The sequence below is a fragment of the Chiloscyllium plagiosum genome, unplaced genomic scaffold (genome assembly GCF_037043375.1).
Source record: "Chiloscyllium plagiosum isolate Xiang-an unplaced genomic scaffold, Cpla_swu_hap1 HiC_scaffold_1, whole genome shotgun sequence".
Classification (NCBI taxonomy): Eukaryota; Metazoa; Chordata; class Chondrichthyes; order Orectolobiformes; family Hemiscylliidae; genus Chiloscyllium; species Chiloscyllium plagiosum.
The window spans coordinates 94,589,918-94,608,742 of NW_028270139.1; the positions used below are offsets into that span (position 1 = coordinate 94,589,918).

At 44.6% G+C, this 18,825-nt stretch overlaps 1 protein-coding gene across 2 annotated transcripts in view; it reads left to right on the forward strand.

The window, feature by feature from the left end:
- Positions 1-18,825, forward strand: part of plpp1a (phospholipid phosphatase 1a) — a 98,576-nt gene that overhangs the window by 45,092 nt on the left and 34,659 nt on the right. The window contains exons 2-4 of one of the 2 annotated variants that reach the window (XM_043688718.2): positions 251-402; positions 4,969-5,249; positions 17,937-17,994. In XM_043688718.2, the coding sequence (XP_043544653.1) occupies positions 251-402; positions 4,969-5,249; positions 17,937-17,994 (491 nt within the window). The remainder of the gene's footprint in view (positions 1-250; positions 403-4,968; positions 5,250-17,936; positions 17,995-18,825) is intronic. The other variant, XM_043688708.2, reaches the window with a different exon arrangement.

Genomic DNA, 18,825 nt, shown 5'->3' on the forward strand with positions numbered 1-18,825 from the left:
CATCTCTAGTGATTTCTACATTTCTATGCAGCAATAATGATTATGTGCCTTCTAAGTGGACAATCACCCTGAGATGACCATGTGCTGTGACCACTCAATTTAATGTCTGTTTATTTTCTTCTGTTTTAACCTGTAATTTGGAGCTAGACAAGTAATTCAATCAGGTAATATTTTGACATCAATCATTGAGCAATTCACACAGTATCTGGTTATACTGACAGTCTGGTTTTTTTTTTATTGCTTTCGCTAGCTGGATTGCCCTTTGCAATTCTTACACCGATGCATTCACCATTCAGACGAGGATTTTACTGTAATGATGAAACTATCAAGTACCCATACAAAGAAGACACCATACCCTACCCGTTATTAGCTGGCATATTTATTCCATTTATTCTGCTGGTAGTAAGTCAACTTATTTTTACTTGATGCAATTCACTCTATCGCATTTTATTTGCCTGCTGCAAATTCTGTTGCTTCATCACTGACGTGTCCATCAGTCACACTAAGGAAAACTTATGGCCTGTTTGACTTTACTTTAGTCATTGCTTGAATGAATTAGTGGGTAAATAGAAATTTCAGCTAATACTTAACTGTCCATCAAGTAAGCCCATGGTTAAATTCCCAGCCAGTGCTGAGTGTAGGACTTGAAGTTTGCTTTATTGCTGCAGTCAATATCCAGTGATTCCTGGGTAAGAGGGGGAGCTCAGTTAGCTCAGTTGACTGGACAGCTGGTTTATGATACAACATGACACCAACAACATGGGTTTAATTCCTACGCTGGTTGGGGTTACCATGAAGGACTCTCCTCACCATCTCTCCTCACCTGAGGCGTGGTGATTCTCAGGTTAAACCATCACCAGTTATCGCGCTCTCTGTCTCTCTAATGAGAGAGCAGCCCTATGGTCCAGTAAGACTAAAGTGGCGACTGACTACTGCAGTAAAATTTAACTGTGCATGTCAGATTAGACTTTGTTAGCACTCAGCAAGATGGAATCAGCTATTGATAGTCATTTTACAGAAAAGCAATTGTAATGCTTTCACAAAACTATTGAACTACTGAATTGCCAACTTTGTACTTGAGATTATCAGTATCTTTAGGAGGGAAAGAACAGAAACAGTATTTTCAAGACAGAAGACAATATCCTTGAGTTTCCTATCCCGTTATGTTAGCAAACCAGGAAGTGGAGAAGGAAAATTGGATGAATTAGCTTCTTGTGAGCACTTGCCCCTTGCCATCATTTATGACATTTTCTGCTGGAAGTGATGTTGGATATACTATTGTCTGCTTAAGTATGCCTGAGCTTGTCATGAAAAGAATGAATACATTTATATGTTGTGTTTCCTTTCCTTTCCACTATCGCAGACTAGACACAATGGACACCTGTGCATCCTTTGTACCTAATGTTGCTATTGGTTACACATGGGGATAACTTTAAAGACCAATTTCCTTTGGAAATGATACTTTATAAATCTTCAGGTGGGACCACAGGCCAACTAAGATAATAATTGGCATTATAAATATCCCCAGTGCTGGCTAAAATACATAAATGGTCCTGACCCACATATGTAGACTGAGGTCAGAAGACTACTGACAATGGACAGAAGGCCTACATATATTTTTGATTTGGAGATGCCGGTGTTTGACTGGAATGTACAAAGTTAAAAATCACACAATACCAGGTTGTAGTCCAACAGGTTTATTTGGAAGCATTAGCTTTCGGAGAGCTGCTCCTTGTACAACCACCTGATGAAGGAGCAGCATCTAGTGTGTTTCCAAATAAACCTGTTGGACTATAACTTGGTGTTGTATTAACTTTGTACATATATTCTGACTTCATTGCAATTTCTAAAATAGCTTCTTGAGCTTTGCTATATTGCTTTAAACTCAACTCTTGAATTTGGCTAATACCTTTTTAAAAGAGCACTTCAAGAAAAAGGGCTTAATTAATGAAGCTTTTGTTGGTTTCATCAGCTATTCTTGATTTAAGGATAGTGTCCACTCTGGGTCATGAGTTTCTGCCATGGGTCTTCATGCAACTGGACAGGCTGATTTTGGACCTGCAGATCTTTGGACAAGTGCTGCAAGACATGCTGTAGTGGAATCCGGCACACAGGATTCGCTTCTTTTTCTCTGCAGCTGTCTACGTCAACAATAAAATATTTGGAATGAAGGCACATATGGTTTCATGGACAAGTAGTTGCCACTTTGATAGCAAGCTCCTCTCTAGTTAATAACCTCAATGCTGCCTTGATGAAGGAGCAGTGCTCTGAAAGCTTGTGATTTCAAATAAACCAGTTGGACTGATGTCGTGAGATTTCTGACTTTGGCCAAATTTTTGAGGAATGTCTGTGAAGATTTTACTTTGTCTTGCCCTGGATCATTGGCTCAGCAACTCACTAGATCAACTTGCTAAACAGTTCAGCAAGAATTTTCTGCCTCAAGGAACAAAAAATATTTTCTTAGAGCTCTCTGTGAGTCTCTGATTTGGTGCTTTATGCTTTATGTAATTCTGGAGTAAAACCTGTTTATTCATTTCTAATCCCTGAACAATGTATTTTAATTATATGCACAATACATCTTGTCAAAAAGACATGAAATTCTTGAATTGTCACATTTTATTCTCTGCTGTAAAACAATTTCAGCAAGTGCTGCACTTTTGCTTGTTACTGAATAGCATGTAATATTGTAACAACATGCTGTACCCAATTCAATAATATCAAGTTATGCTAGTTTATTACCCTAGCAAACACAAGGTGACTCAATGTTTTCATGGATTATGTTGGATTTGTTTTTGACCTTGCTCGCCTAATTCAGAAGGCATTAAAGGTCAACCACATATTGTGACAGATAACATCAACGAAGCAGCAGGTTCCTCAGTTCTTTCTCTGTTCTGGGTCCATAATTCAAAAATTTTTAACACATTTTACAATTTGTTGCGGTAGAATTTAATCTTAAAACTATTTGGCTGTATCCATGTATTCCACACTATATCCTCTTTGTTACCATAGCCATACTGTGGTTATTGAATATTCAACTTGCACAAGTGTGACATTTGCTTGATTGACCAAGTTAGAGGATTGGTTCAAAGGAGTCTTGAAGATGGGCTTTTCACTGCTCAGTGACCCCTGCAATCTGCTGTCACAAATTACAAGTCAACTTGCAGTACTTAGTGATCTGTGCCTGGGATTCAGTGGAAAAGGAAGAGAGAGAGCTTCTACATTGTCTAAAAGCACCAAGCTTCCTTAAATAGTTGAAAGGTCAGGTCCTGATGTGGCTTCATCTATTGTCAGTTCATCAGTCTCCTACTCTTCACACTGTGCTCCTTGTGGGCCATTGGACTCTGCTGTGCATAATTCTTTTGATATTGGAACATTTTGCATTCCTTGAACCATGTTCTGCACTGGTCTGTAACATTTGTTGCTGTTCAAGCTTGTTAACAGCCCTGACTGGGGAGGAGAGACTAGGTCTTCCATCAGCAATCCTGGCCAGTCTATGTGAATCCTTGCCTTGTGCAGATACCATGGGCTGTTACATAATAAACTCATCATGGATACCTCCTGGATCATGACATTTGCACATTTGTTACGGCCAGATGCCATGAATGGAAAGATAGTCCTTCTTGATCGTGTAGACCATGCGCTTGATGTCAGAAACCCTGACATCCACCAGGATTCTGGTCTTTTGGGAATTGTGCCTCATGGTGAATATTCCATGACTAATCCAACTGATGCCTTACTTTGGAAGGACAAATATTAGAAATACTATACGTGTTATGGGGAATGGACCCAGGGACGCATGGCATGTTCAAAGGTGAGGCCATGGGAAAAATCATGGCGATCTGGCTCAACGATGTCTCCTTGCTCTTTTCCCAAAGGTGGTTTCAGTTCTGATTCGGCAATCTCACTCAGCAGCAGCAAGAAACCATTTAGGGCTCATCAGCGGCCATTTTACACCACCTTTCCAGCGTAATTGATTGTAATGGCTGAAACCTCACTCCCCTGTTGGGTCTCTAGCTAACCAAGTAGCAGAGGCACATACACAGCAGCAGGTCAGAGAACTGAGACAAATAATTCGAATTTACCCACAAAAGGATACAAATTGACAAACCTGAGGTGGTCTTCATCAGATGTATACTTGCAATTTCCTCCAGTCTCCTGGGGACTGCAAGAAGGGATTACACTTGCTGGTGAGCAAGTGGTCGCTGTTTCCTCCAGCCACTCTAATCCTTTTTTGTCCAACTATCTTCCGTCCAAGGCACATCAGCAATATCCACCGTGCAAGTACAGTGAAGGGTGCCTACTGACCTTGCAATTACATTCACTCAATTTCCCCCCCTCACCTCCACAAGCTGCTCAACATTCAAAATTGGAGCCTGGGAGATAGCCTGTTAACTGGGAGCATGCCCCAGGATTTTCTTTTGCAAATAAGTTTGACACCCAGGTATATTTGTGACAAATTTAAAATTTTACATGTTGAAGAGATTCAGCCTTAGGTCTTTGTTTAGTTTATTATTCACTGATTTTGTAGTTGTGTCTTTGAGCAATTTGGTGATAGAGAAGTTCAATGATGTGGTAGCTGCCATTGCCAGAGGTGGGAGCAGCCTGCAGCAAACCTGCAGTTCTCCTCACGTTGTGATTGTCTGTGTATTGAAACACTTCTTCTGAATTAATGAGTAGCCTTCACAGATATCGGTCTTGTTACAGTTTGAAACTGCAGTATATCAAAGAAGGAACACTGTACACATGAGCACCACTCAAAGTTTCACTTCTAGTGAGATAAAAGTCAGCTTCCACAATGAATCATAATTCAAAATATTGAATCTGATAAAATGTGATTTCATTTTGCTTTTGCTTCTTTTTCCTGTGATTACCTTTGCTGACCTATTTGTGGCAATGTGCATGTTTTGTCAATTATGTGTATTCATTATTTCCTATGCAGATCTGATGCCCTGCTTTTCTCTGTTGCAGATAATCGTGGGAGAGATAGCTTCGGTTCATTGGAACCGTTTGTACTCAAACTCCTTTGTTAGAAATTCCTACTTAGCCACTCTTTACAAAGCCATAGGTACATTTTTGTTTGGGGCTGCAGCAAATCAGTCCCTGACCGACATTGCCAAGTATTCCATTGGTCGTCTTCGGCCTCACTTTCTTGATGTTTGCAAACCCGACTGGGCGAAAATCAACTGTGATTTGGGATACATAGATGAATTCACATGTCTGGGTGACCCAAAGATGTCCATAGAAGCACGGTAAGTAAGACGTTCGCTGGATATGAATTGTACAGCTGTACAACCAAAGGGCAGTACCTTTAATCTGCTGCTCATTATGTTACAAACTTCTTACATTATAGAGAATAATATTTTAAACTATCAAATGTGCAAGGCATGCAACTGAGTATTATAAAGCAAAATTTGACACTGCTGACATTATGGAGACATTAGAAATAAAACAGGAAGTACTGGAAAGCCAAGCAAGTCTGGTAGCAACCATGTAGACAGTAAAAGTTACATTTTCACATTCACATGACTTTTCTGGGAATATTGAGATTTTGGAGATATTAGGGGATTTGGAGATAATAGGATGGATGACCAAAGGCATGGTCAAATTTCTGCAGAGAGTCTTAACTAGTGAAACAGAGATTGTTGGATAGGTTTCAGAAAGGAATTCTGGAGTAGGATGGATTTTAGCAGCTCAAGGTATGCACGTCACTGATGGAGCCATTAAATGTGGATATTGAAGGGGCCAGAATTAGAGGAGAGCAGATGTTTGAAGGATTGAACAGAGATGTAGAACAGGCAAGGCTATAGATAGATGCAAAAGAAAGATGTGACTTTGAAGCTAAGGCACAGCTTGACCAAGAGGTCGTCAGGGAGAAAGATGATGAGTGAACAGGACTTGATGTAAGCTAAGGCTACCATACAAATAAGTATTGTGGTATTTAAATTTTAGTGCCAGTGAAAATCCAGGGATATTGGCCAAATGACTCATCAACTGGCAGATCATACCAAACAGCATGTCCCTTTGGCTGTTTGTAATAGAGTGCTAGCCATATTCAATGCCTGCAAAACTCAGGACATAATGTCAACAATTAGGTGTGATTTCATGGTCAGGTAGTGCTTGCAGAACAATTCCAAGTGCATTAAAAATTACACTAAGGACTAATTTAAGATTATCACTTGACTGTGCAACTGCATTGTGGGAACCCAATTTGAATATCATCACACGTTCTGGCAGTCCAACTACTGATACTACATGCATCCTATGTGTTGAGTTAGTTTGCTCAGCAATTTAGATTTTACCGACGTTTCGGGCATAAGCCCTTCTTCAGGAATGAGGAAAGTTTGTCCAGCAGGCTAAGATAAAAGGTAGGGAGGAGGGACTTGGGGGAGGGGCGTCGGAAATGTGATAGGTGGAAAGAGGTCAAGTTGAGGGTGGTAGGTCAGACTGGGGTGGGGGCGGAGAGGTCGGGAAGAAGTTTGCAGGTTAGGAAGGCGGTGCTGAATTTGATGGATTTGACGGAGACAGGGTGGGGGGAGGGGAAATGAGGAAACTGGTGAAATCCGAGTTCAACCCTTGTGGTTGGAGGGTTCCTAGCCGGAAGATGAGGCGTTCTTCCTCCAACCATCGTTTTGTTGTGGTCTGGCGATGGAGGAGTCCAAAGACCTGCATATCCTTGGTGAGGTGGGAGGGGGAATTGAAATGTTGAGCTACAGGGTGGTTGGGTTGGTTGGTCCGGGTGTCCCAGAGGTGTTCTCTGAAACGCTCCGCAAGTAGCCGGCCTGTCTCCCCAATATAGAGGAGGCCACATCGGGTGCAGAGGATGCAATAGATGATATGTGTGGAGGTGCAGGTGAATCTGTGGCGGATATGGAAGTTTCCTTTGGGGCCTTGGAGGGAGGTGAGGGGGGAGGTGTGGGCGCAAGTCTTGCACCTCCTGCGGTTGCAGGGGAAGGTGCCGGGAGTGGAGGTTGGGTTGGTGGGGGGTGTGGATCTGATGAGGGAGTCACGGAGGGAGTGGTCTTTACGGAATGCTGATAGGGGAGGGGAGGGAAATATATCCTTGGTGGTGGGGTCCGTTTGGAGGTAGCGGAAATGACAGCGGATGATGCGCTGTACATGGAGATTGGTGGGGTGGTAGGTGAGGACCAGTGGGGTTCTGTCCTGGTGGCGGTTGGAGGGGCGGGGTTCAAGGGCGGAGGAGCGGGAAGTGGAAGAGATGCGGTGGAGGGCATCATCGACCACGTCGGGGGAAAATTGCGGTCCTTGAAGAAGGAGGCCATCTGGGTTGTGCGTTTTTGGAACTGGTCCTCCTGGGAGCAGATGCGGCGGAGTCGAAGGAATTGGGAGAATGGGATGGCGTTTTTACAGGGGGCAGGATGGGAGGAGGTGTAGTCCAGGTAGCTGTGGGAGTCGGTCGGTTTGTAGTAGATGTCCGTGTTGATTCGGTCGCCTGAGATAGAAATAGAAAGGTCGAGGAAGGGGAGGGAGGAATCTGAGACTGTCCAGGTGAATTTGAGGTCGGGATGAAAGGTGTTGGTGAAGTGGATGAACTGTTCAACCTCCTCGTGGGAGCATGAGGCGGCGCCGATACGGTCATCGATGTAGCGGAGGAAAAGGTGGGGGGTGGGGCCAGTGTAGTTGTGGAAGATGGATTGTTCCATATATCCTACGAAGAGGCAGGCATAGCTGGGGCCCATGCGGATGCCCATGGCTAGTCCTTTCGTTTGGAGGAAGTGGGAGGATTGGAAAGAGAAGTTGTTCAGGGTGAGGACCAGTTCAGTCAGTCGAAGGAGGGTGTCAGTGGAAGGGTGCTGGTCGGTACGGCGGGAAAGAAAGAAGCGGAGGGCTTTGAGTCCTTCGTGATGGGGGATGGAGGTGTACAGGGACTGGATGTCCATGGTGAAAATAAGGCGTTGGGGACCGGGGAAGCGAAACATCCAGTCCCTGTACACCTCTATCCCCCATCACGAAGGACTCAAAGCCCTCCGCTTCTTTCTTTCCCGCGTACCGACCAGCACCCTTCCACTGACACCTTCCTTCGACTGACTGAACTGGTCCTCACCCTGAACAACTTCTCTTTCCAATCCTCCCATTTCCTCCAAACGAAAGGAGTAGCCAAGGGCACCCGCATGGGCCCCAGCTATGCCTGCCTCTTCGTAGGATATGTGGAACAATCCATCTTCCGCAACTACACTGGCCCCACCCCCCACCTTTTCCTCCGCTACATCGATGACTGTATCGGCGCCGCGTCGTGCTCCCACGAGGAGGTTGAACAGTTCATCCACTTCACCAACACCTTCCACCCCGACCTCAAATTCACCTGGACAGTCTCAGATTCCTCCCTCCCCTTCCTCGACCTTTCTATTTCTATCTCAGGCAACCGAATCAACACGGACATCTACTACAAACCGACCAACTCCCACAGCTACCTGGACTACACCTCCTCCCACCCTGCCCCCTGTAAAAACGCCATCCCATTCTCCCAATTCCTTCGACTCCGCCGCATCTGCTCCCAGGAGAACCAGTTCCAAAAACGCTCAACCCAGATGGCCTCCTTCTTCAAGGACCGCAATTTCCCCCCCGACGTGGTCGACGATGCCCACCACCGCATCTCTTCCACTTCCCGCTCCTCCGCCCTTGAACCCCGCCCCTCCAACCGCCACCAGGACAGAACCCCACTGGTCCTCACCTACCACCCCACCAATCTCCATGTACAGCGCATCATCCGCCGTCATTTCCGCTACCTCCAAACGGACCCCACCACCAAGGATATATTTCCCTCCCCTCCCCTATCAGCATTCCGTAAAGACCACTCCCTCCGTGACTCCCTCATCAGATCCACACCCCCCACCAACCCAACCTCCACTCCCGGCACCTTCCCCTGCAACCGCAGGATGTGCAAGACTTGCGCCCACACCTCCCCCCTCACCTCCCTCCAAGGCCCCAAAGGAAACTTCCATATCCGCCACAGATTCACCTGCACCTCCACACATATCATCTATTGCATCCTCTGCACCCGATGTGGCCTCCTCTATATTGGGGAGACAGGCCGGCTACTTGCGGAGCGTTTCAGAGAACACCTCTGGGACACCCGGACCAACCAACCCAACCACCCTGTAGCTCAACATTTCAATTCCCCCTCCCACTCCACCAAGGATATGCAGGTCTTTGGACTCCTCCATCGTCAGACCACAACAATACGATGGTTGGAGGAAGAACGCCTCATCTTCCGGCTAGGAACCCTCCAACCACAAGGGTTGAACTCGGATTTCACCAGTTTCCTCATTTCCCCTCCCCCCACCCTGTCTCCGTCAAATCCATCAAATTCAGCACCGCCTTCCTAACCTGCAATCTTCTTCCCGACCTTTCCGCCCCCACCCCAGTCTGACCTACCACCCTCACCTTGACCTCTTTCCACCTATCACATTTCCAACGCCCCTCCCCCAAGTCCCTCCTCCCTACCTTTTATCTTAGCCTGCTGGACAAACTTTCCTCATTCCTGAAGAAGGGCTTATGCCCGAAACGTCGATTCTCCTGTTCCCTGGATGCTGCCTGACCTGCTGCGCTTTTCCAGCAACACATTTTCAGCTCTGATCTCCAGCATCTGCAGACCTCACTTTCTCCCCAATTTAGATTTTACATCTCACTCCTGTTATGGACCAGGCCAGACCCCTCAAAGCATTTCAAGAAAAAAGCCCAGAACCTAAGTTTGCTAGTTGTTTTAAGCAGGTGTAGAGTAGATATTCCAGCTGGCCCAACCACTTAGTTTTAAGCAAAATAGAATTTATTTGCAAGATAACTGAATGAAACACAAACAAAAGAGAACAGAATGTAGAATAACTTCACCTCTCCGAAAACCCAACAGATCATCCCAATTTAATGATGCTGTTCCAAATACTTGCAACAATCCCCATAAACACTCCTTGGCACAAAAGGTAAAATCACACATGGGGTCTTACAGGAGAGATGTCAGAGAGAGGGAGGATCAGCATGGGCGTGCTTCTCAACCGACTGCTTGCTAAAACCAAACCAAACCAGAGTAAAGCTGAGCTGGGAGAACTGGCCACTCCCCTTTCATTGTACCAGTGTTTTTTTTAAACTTGAAAACCTTTTACCTGACTCAGTATCTATTAGCTATAATCAAACTGGCCCTAAAACCCTTCAAACCTAGACACCCTGAAACCTGTGTCTTTACAACTGCTCTGAAAAAGGAACCAAGGATGACATAATCTGGTTAAAGGAGCAGCATCATCACACTCCTCTGATCCTCTCCTGCCTATTGTAGAGATAGGTGGAAAATTAGTATGAACACAATGTTTTGCAGGTGACGGTGTTCCAATTTGGAAAGTATAACACCCTTTGAAGAGACTTGTTAGGAACTCAGCCTATTGGATCACTTAGAAAATTGTATTGTCCCGGTTCCTAATAAGGCTTTTCATGTGTATCAGGATCCTGAGACTCAGTGCTATGCTAATAATTTCATGGAATTCTAATATCCTGAACTTGAGATCCAATTAATCAATTACTCCATATTTATCGTAAATTGAAGTTTAAAATACCACACCATAATAGTTTCCAAGTGTTTAATGAACGTTTGATCCAATTTCATAAAGTTGTTTTCAGCTCTGAGGTTTTGCTTGCAGATAGAATGCATACGCCCAGTTAGAGAGCCCAATAAGACCAGAAGGATTGATCTCTGTGGATAGAAGGAGAAAGTGAGGACTGCAGATGCTGGAGATCAGAGCTGAAAATGTGTTGCTGGAAAAGCGCAGCAGGTCAGGCAGCATCCAGGGAACAGGAGAATCGACGTTTCGGGCATAAGCCCTTCTTCAGGAATGAGGAAAGTTTGTCCAGCAGGCTAAGATAAAAGGTAGGGAGGAGGGACTTGGGGGAGGGGCGTCGGAAATGTGATAGGTGGAAAGAGGTCAAGGTGAGGGTGATAGGTCAGACTGGGGTGGGGGCGGAGAGGTCGGGAAGAAGATTGCAGGTTAGGAAGGCGGTGCTGAATTCAATGGATTAGACTGAGACAAGGTGGGGGGAGGGGAAATGAGGAAACTGGTGAAATCCGAGTTCAACCCTTGTGGTTGGAGGGTTCCTAGGCGGAAGATGAGGCGCTCTTCCTCCAACCGTCGTTTTGTTGTGGTCTGGCGATGGAGGAGTCCAAACAACCTGCATATCCTTGGTGGAGTGGGAGGTGGAATTGAAATGTTGAGCTACAGGGTGGTTGGGTTGGTTGGTCCGGGTGTCCCAGAGGTGTTCTCTGAAACGCTCCGCAAGTAGCCGGCCTGTCTCCCCAATATAGAGGAGGCCACATCGGGTGCAGAGGATGCAATAGATGATGTGTGTGGAGGTGCAGGTGAATTTGTGGCGGATATGGAAGTTTCCTTTGGGGCCTTGGAGGGAGGTGAGGGGGGAGGTGTGGGCGCAAGTCTTGCACCACCTGCGGTTGCAGGGGAAGGTGCCGGGAGTGGAGGTTGGGTTGGTGGGGGGTGTGGACCTGACGAGGGAGTCACGGAGGGAGTGGTCTTTACGGAATGCTGATTGGGGAGGGGAGGGAAATATATCCTTGGTGGTGGGGTCCGTTTGGAGGTGGCGGAAATGACGGCGGATGATGCGCTGAACATGGAGATTGGTGGGGTGGTAGGTGAGGACCAGTGGGGTTCTGTCCTGGTGGCGGTTGGAGGGGCGGGGCTCAAGGGCGGAGGAGCGGGAAGTGGAAGAGATGCGGTGGAGGGCATCGTCGACCACGTTGGGGGGGAAATTGCGGTCCTTGAAGAAGGAGGCCATCTGGGTTGTGCGTTTTTGTAACTGGTCCTCCTGGGAGCAGATGCGGCGGAGTTGAAGGAATTGGGAGAATGGGATGGCGTTTTTACAGGGGGCAGGTGGGAGGAGGTGTAGTCCAGGTAGCTGTGGGAGTCGGTCGGTTTGTAGTAGATGTCCGTGTTGATTCGGTCGTCTGAGATAGAAATAGAAAGGTCGAGGAAGGGGAGGGAGGAATCTGAGACTGTCCAGGTGAATTTGAGGTCGGGGTGGAAGGTGTTGGTGAAGTGGATGAACTGTTCAACCTCCTCGTGGGAGCACGAGGCGGCGCCGATACAGTCAATGATGTAGCGGAGGAAAAGGTGGGGGGTGGGGCCAGTGTAGTTGCGGAAGTTGGATTGTTCCACATATCCTACGAAGAGGCAGGCATAGCTGGGGCCCATGCGGGTGCCCATGGCTACTCCTTTTGTTTGGAGGAAGTGGGAGGATTGGAAAGAGAAGTTGTTCAGGGTGAGGACCAGTTCAGTCAGTTGAAGGAGGGTGTCAGTGGAAGGGTACTGGTCGGTACGGCGGGAAAGAAAGAAGCGGAGGGCTTTGAGTCCTTCGTGATGGGGGATGGAGGTGTACCGACTCCCACAGGTCTTTGGACTCCTCCATCGCCAGACCACAACAAAACGGCGGTTGGAGGAAGAGCGCCTCATCTTCCGCCTAGGAACCCTCCAACCACACGGGATGAACTCGGATTTCATCAGTTTCCTCATTTCCCCTCCCCCCACCTTGTCTCAGTCTAATCCATCGAATTCAGCACCGCCTTCCTAACCTGTAATCTTCTTCCCGACCTCTCCGCCCCCACCCTAGTCTGACCTATCACCCTCACCTTGACCTCTTTCCACCTATTACATTTCCGACGCCCCTCCCCCAAGTCCCTCCTCCCTACCTTTTATCTTAGCCTGCTGGACAAACTTTCCTCATTCCTGAAGAAGGGCTTATGCCCGAAACGTCGATTCTCCTGTTCCTTGGATGCTGCCTGACCTGCTGCGCTTTTCCAGCAACACATTTTCAGCTCTATGGATAGAAGGGCTTGTTAGTCGCTTTGTCCAACCTCTCAATATGTGCACCTTGTAGGAAAAACTCAGCATTGAGAATGCATCATTAAAGTCAGAAAAGAACAATACCATGTGGTGCCTGTAGGCTGTTGATAGTTGCTGATCAGCTACTGCAACATGAGCTTAGAATTTGGTGTGATTCCCGGAGGTGCTCTGGATGGAAGGTATCTCTAAGCCAACAGCTTCCTACCCTGGTGAGTTGGCTGCAGGCAGCAAAGACTTGGCCCAGCTTCAGGCCTCATGATGTTTTACTTTGTGCTTTTACTGTAGGGATCAGGGGTTTGATGCACTCCAGAAAGCAGAATGGAATTATAGAATTTGATGAATAGCTCAACATGAGAAATGAGTATAACTGGAAGAGCAGTAAATAAATTACTTGACATTTTACAAGTTAACACCTGTTTCAGATGATTGTAAAGTGAGATAGATTTCAGTTTGATGAGATTGGGATTTGCAATGTAAAAATTCTCACTCTTGCAGCAAGTAACATCTGTTTGGATATTTGTTATCCATGATTCTGATTTTTAACTTATGGGAAAAAGGCTTGTTGGGCTAAACTCCACAGTTTACAATGAGGCATGTGCAAGCATAGAATTGATATTAATCCCGCTCTATGGGAAAAGAGCTTAAAACTCATTTTATACTAGCAAGGAAAAGCACATAATGGTAAAAACACTTTGCATCATATTACATGGAAGAGTCTTATTTGAATATTACTTGGAGATACTAGTAATAGGCAAATTATAGCTGAAAATGTGTTGCTGGAAAAGCGCAGCAGGTCAGGCAGCATCCAAGGAACAGGAGAATCGACGTTTCGGGCCTCTTGCCCGAAACGTCGATTCTCCTGTTCCTTGGATGCTGCCTGACCTGCTGCGCTTTTCCAGCAACACATTTTCAGCTCTGATCTCCAGCATCTGCAGCCCTCACTTTCTCCTCATAGGCAAATTATAGGCATGACATTTTATATTACGCATTCTGCATTCTTCAAAAAAGGAAACAAGGCCAAAAAATGAGGTGTATGTTACAACGTAATGCAAAATAGGATAGTGTTTAACAGATGGCTACTCCTTTCCCAGTGAAACAGAAATTGACCCACATTCACATTCACTAAAACACATAGTTCTCTGAAAAAACTGCCAGTGAATGTTCACTATTGCTATGATTGTTGGCCATAGACTTGTGTCTGAAATGCTTCATTCTAATTAAAACAGATGAATTGGATATTTATAGATCTCAAATAGTCTTTTTGAAAGCCAATGTTAACTGTGGCAAACAATTGCTTGTGCATTTTTGTTGCACAAACAACTGAGTTGAAACATTTGCAATGAGGGTGAAACCTATTCAGTTGCATTTAAAATATGCAAAATTAATTATTTATTCACTTAAGGTAATGATTCTCCATGAGAAATAGAAATCTAGGTATTTTGTTTTCAACAGATGCCTTGATGTAAAAATTATAGACATTATATTACCTGATTTATTGGCACTTGTCTTTGAAAATAAATAGCAGATGACTAAGAATACCTTAATCCCTTAGTTGGTTTCTATCCTCATTGCAATGCACAAGACAGACTGCTACAGCCAGTTACTAAACAGTCTTTGGCTTTGGCTTTATATAGTTCGGCCAGAAAGCCATGAACCTATTCAGTGAAGACTTGCCAACTCATCTTGTGACCTTTGATGAGTTGAAGTAAGCTGCATGCTTTTCTCGTGAAGTCAAACACGCATAGAATTACAAACTTATACACTTTTGCTAAATAGAAGAATAAAAGTTCAGAAAGTAATGGTAATGACAGAAGTTCCTGAGGCGAGTATAATTCATTGTATGAGATGATTGGACGAACTCCTTCAATAAATCTGTCAAACAGCAAAGGCTTTGGAAAACACAGAAATGGAAAAGAAATTTGCAGAAGGTTTGTATTTAAACAACAATTACTATTATGGGGATCAAATTGCCAAGTTTTAAAGAAGCACTTTTTGTTCTGCGATTGTACTGGATCAGAATCCTGGAATTCCCTCCCTAATAGCATTGTGAGTGTTTTTACAACACAAGGACTATAGCAGGTCAAGAAGACAGATCACCATCACATTCTCAAGGGCAACTAGAGACTGGCAATAAAGTTCTGACCCAGCCAGGGATGTCCACATTCTATGAATGAATTAAAACAATATTTCTGCTTCTTCTGGGCTTTAAATTTGATCGTGTAAAGCTCCTGGTTCATCCGCAGGTGGACTGGAAATCAGTGGAATTGGAAAATGGGAAAATTGGCTGAAAAGTTACATTTTAATCAATGTTTTGTTCTATAACTTAAGAAAATAGAAAGATGGGTTAGTAAATTTGCGGGTGACCATAAGGTTGGTGGAATTGTGGATAGTGCTGAAGGATGTTGCAGGTTACAAAGGGACATAGATAAGCTGCAGAGCTGGGCTGTGAGGTGGCAAATGGAGTTTAATGCAGAAAAAGTGCAAGGTAACTCACTTTGGAAGGAGCAACAGGAATACAGAGTACTGGGCAAATGGTATGATTCTTCGTAGTACAGATGAGCAGAGAGATCTCAGTGTCCATGTACATAGATCCCTGAAAGTTGCCACCCAGTTTGATAGGGTTTTAAGAAGGCAAACAGTGTGTTAACTTTTATTGGTAGAGGGATTGAGTTTCAGAGCCACAAAGTCATGTTGCAGCTGGACAAACTTCTGGTGTGGCTGCACTTGGAGTATTGTGTACAACTCTGGTCACCACATGATAGGAAGGATGTGGAAGCTTTAGAAAGATGAGATTTACTCGGATGTTGCCTGGTATGGAGGCAAGGCCTTATGAGGAAACGCTGTGGGACTTGAGGATGTTTTCGTTAGAGAGAAGAACAGAGGTGACTTAATTGAGACATATAAGATAATCAGAGGGTTAGATAGGGTGGACAGTGACAGCCTTTTTCCTCTGATAATAATGGCTAGCATGAGGGGTCATAGCTTCAAATTGAGGGGTGATAGATATAGGACAGATGTCAGCTGTAGCTTCTTTACTCAGAGAGTAGTAGGGGTGTGGAACATACTGTCTGCAACAGTAGTAGACTCGCCAACTTTAAGGACATTGGATAGACATATGGATGAAAATGGAATTTTGTGGGTAAGATTGGCTTCAGATTAGTTTCACAGATCGGTGCAACATCGAGGGCCAAAGGGCCTGTACTGCGCTGTAATGTTCTATGTTCTAAAACATGATTTGATTTGTTGATCTTATTTTCTTTCCTTTCTCCCATTGATCTTTGCCAGTTCTTTGTGTAATGGGCCACTGGGCGATGAATTGGAAACACTGTGTGTTTTTCCTTATTCCTTTTCCTTTTGAAAAAGTGGCTGAATGAATCCTGCCCAGAAACCCACTCAGCTTTTCACTCTTCAGGTGTCATCTCAGGTTTTGCCTCCTTTCTGAAAACCAAAAGCACTACGGATGCTGTAAATCAGAAACAAAAACAGAAATTGCTGGAAAAGCTCAGAAGGTCTGGCAGCATCAGTGAAGAGAAATCAGAGTTAACGTTTCAGGTTGAGTGACCCTTCCTCAGACCTCCCTCAGAGTTAACTCTGATTTCTTTGTTTTTGTTTGCCCTCTTTTTGCTGGTCTGAGTTTGCAGGTGAGCAGGCAGTCTCCTTGGAGCTGAATGGTAGTCATTAAAATGGTTAAATATGAATGTGTGGACAAGGAGGAGTAGGAGAATCAATGTTTCAGGCATAAGCCCTTCATCACTTTCTCCTAGTTCTCTTGACTCTGATCTCCAGCATCTGCAGTGCTGACTTTCTCCAAGGAGGAGTAGGTCATTTAATCCCTTGAGCCTGCTCCAACTTTGCTGATAGGCGCAGAGGAATTAGGAGTGGGAGTAGGCAATTTAGCCCTTTGAGCTTGCCCCACCATTTAACGTGCTGATCTTCTCCTGGTCTCAGCTCCACTTTCCTGCCTGCGCCCCATAGCCCCTTATCCTACTTTTCATCAGAACATGCGGCACGGTGGCACAGTGGTTAGCACTGCTGCCTCACAGCGCCAGAGACCCGGGTTCAATACCCGCCTCAGGCGACTAACTGTGTGGAGTTTGCACGTTCTCCCCGTGTCTGCGTGGGTTTCCTCCGGGTGCTCTGGTTTCCTCCCACAGTCCAAAGATGTGCAGGTCAGGTGAATTGGCCATGCTAAATTGCCCGTAGTGTTAGGTAAGGGGTAAATGTAGGGGTATGGGTGGGTTGCGCTTCGGCGGGGCGGTGTGGACTTGTTGGGCCGAAGGGCCTGTTTCCACACTGTAAGTAATCTAATCTAATCTAATCTAATCTAATCTAATGCCTGTTTCTGTCTTGAATAAGTTGATTGATTCTGCCTCCACTGCACTCTTGGACAGTGAGCGCCACAGATTCTCAATCTCCTGATCTGGTGTCTCCCCCTGCCCACCTTCTATTGGGGAACTCAGAAGTGTGATGTTAGTTTAACAATGTTTAAAGTTCTACAGTAAATGCCACTGACATTTCCTACTGGTTTCTGATCCATCATAGGTCCCACTGTTCCAGCAGAGACAATTACTCGACAATTTTGTCTGAAGTTCTTTTTTAATTCGCTCATGAAATGTGTGCACGATTGGCTGGAGTAACATGCATTGTCCATTCCGAAATGTATCAGCCATTGAAATATGTCCAGTGTGCCTCAGTGTAGTTGATGTTTACACAAGCGGTATGGAACTCATTTCTGGAAAAATGGCATTTGATAATGATTGTATTGGATTAGCTGAACAAATGGAGGTTTTTAGAGTTATTGACTTGGGACAATATAAATCAATCACTGAAGATAAAAACAGTATTAAAGAAATTTGTCCAATTCCTGTGATAAACAATGTAATTATTTCTTGAAAAATACAATCCTGTCAGCATTAACCTATTTTTGTTCCAACTAAATGTTTTGAAATTTTTATTATGTATGTTTTCCACATTATTAGATGCATATCATAACATTAGCTGATTTTATTTGTAAGGTCCAGTTTTGTTCCTGGCAGTGGCACTTCAGTGAGGATGGTACTAACATCGTATTTTTCACTCCACTAGGCTCTCCTTTTTCTCTGGCCATTCATCCTTCTCCATGTACTGCATGGTGTTCCTCGCAGTAAGTATCTTTGCATTTTTATTGACATGGATATTCATTTACATTGTTCTTCAACCCATGAGAGATTTGAATAATGTTTGACTTGCAGATTGATTTGGTTCCATGCAGTTGAATGTAGAGGAGGGCTCTGTTTGCAATTGGAATAAAACTGAAGAGTGGAAAAAGAGAGGAAGCCTAAACCACAAAATGTGACTGAAATCCGTCATGTTAAATAGAAACTGTCCGATTAATTGTGCCAGCAATCTGCTGCACTGGGCATCTGTTCAGGGTCATTTTACATTTGTAAAGTCAAGCTTTGAACAAGGCACGATCTATACAAGAAAACCATGATGTGAAGGAGCCGGTGTTGGGCTGGGGTGGACAGTTAAAAACACCAGGTTATAGTCCAACAGGTTTATCTGGAAGCACTAGCTTTCGGAGTGTTACTCCTTTATCAGGTAGCTGTGGAATGGTATCATAAGACACTGAATTTATAGCAAAAGATTACAGTGTCCTGCAACTGAAATGATATATTGAATAAACCTAGATTGCTGTGAAGTCTTCCATCTTTTAGAATGGATTGCAGGTTTCGGTTTATTAATATGTAAATCCCAGAACTTCTTTTAAGCCACATTCTCAAGATAACTTAAGCTTTTATTAAAAAAAGACATCTTAGCTCAGAAGGTGCATTAAAGGTATGAGGTTAGAGTCTGTCTGTATCCCAATCTTGAGTCAGACTGGTTCTATTTCCAAAGTAGGAATATATAACATATTACATGGATTGATAACGAGAGTCCAGAGATAGTATATCCATGTTAGGATGATAAGAAAGGCTGGTAGGTATAGGGAATG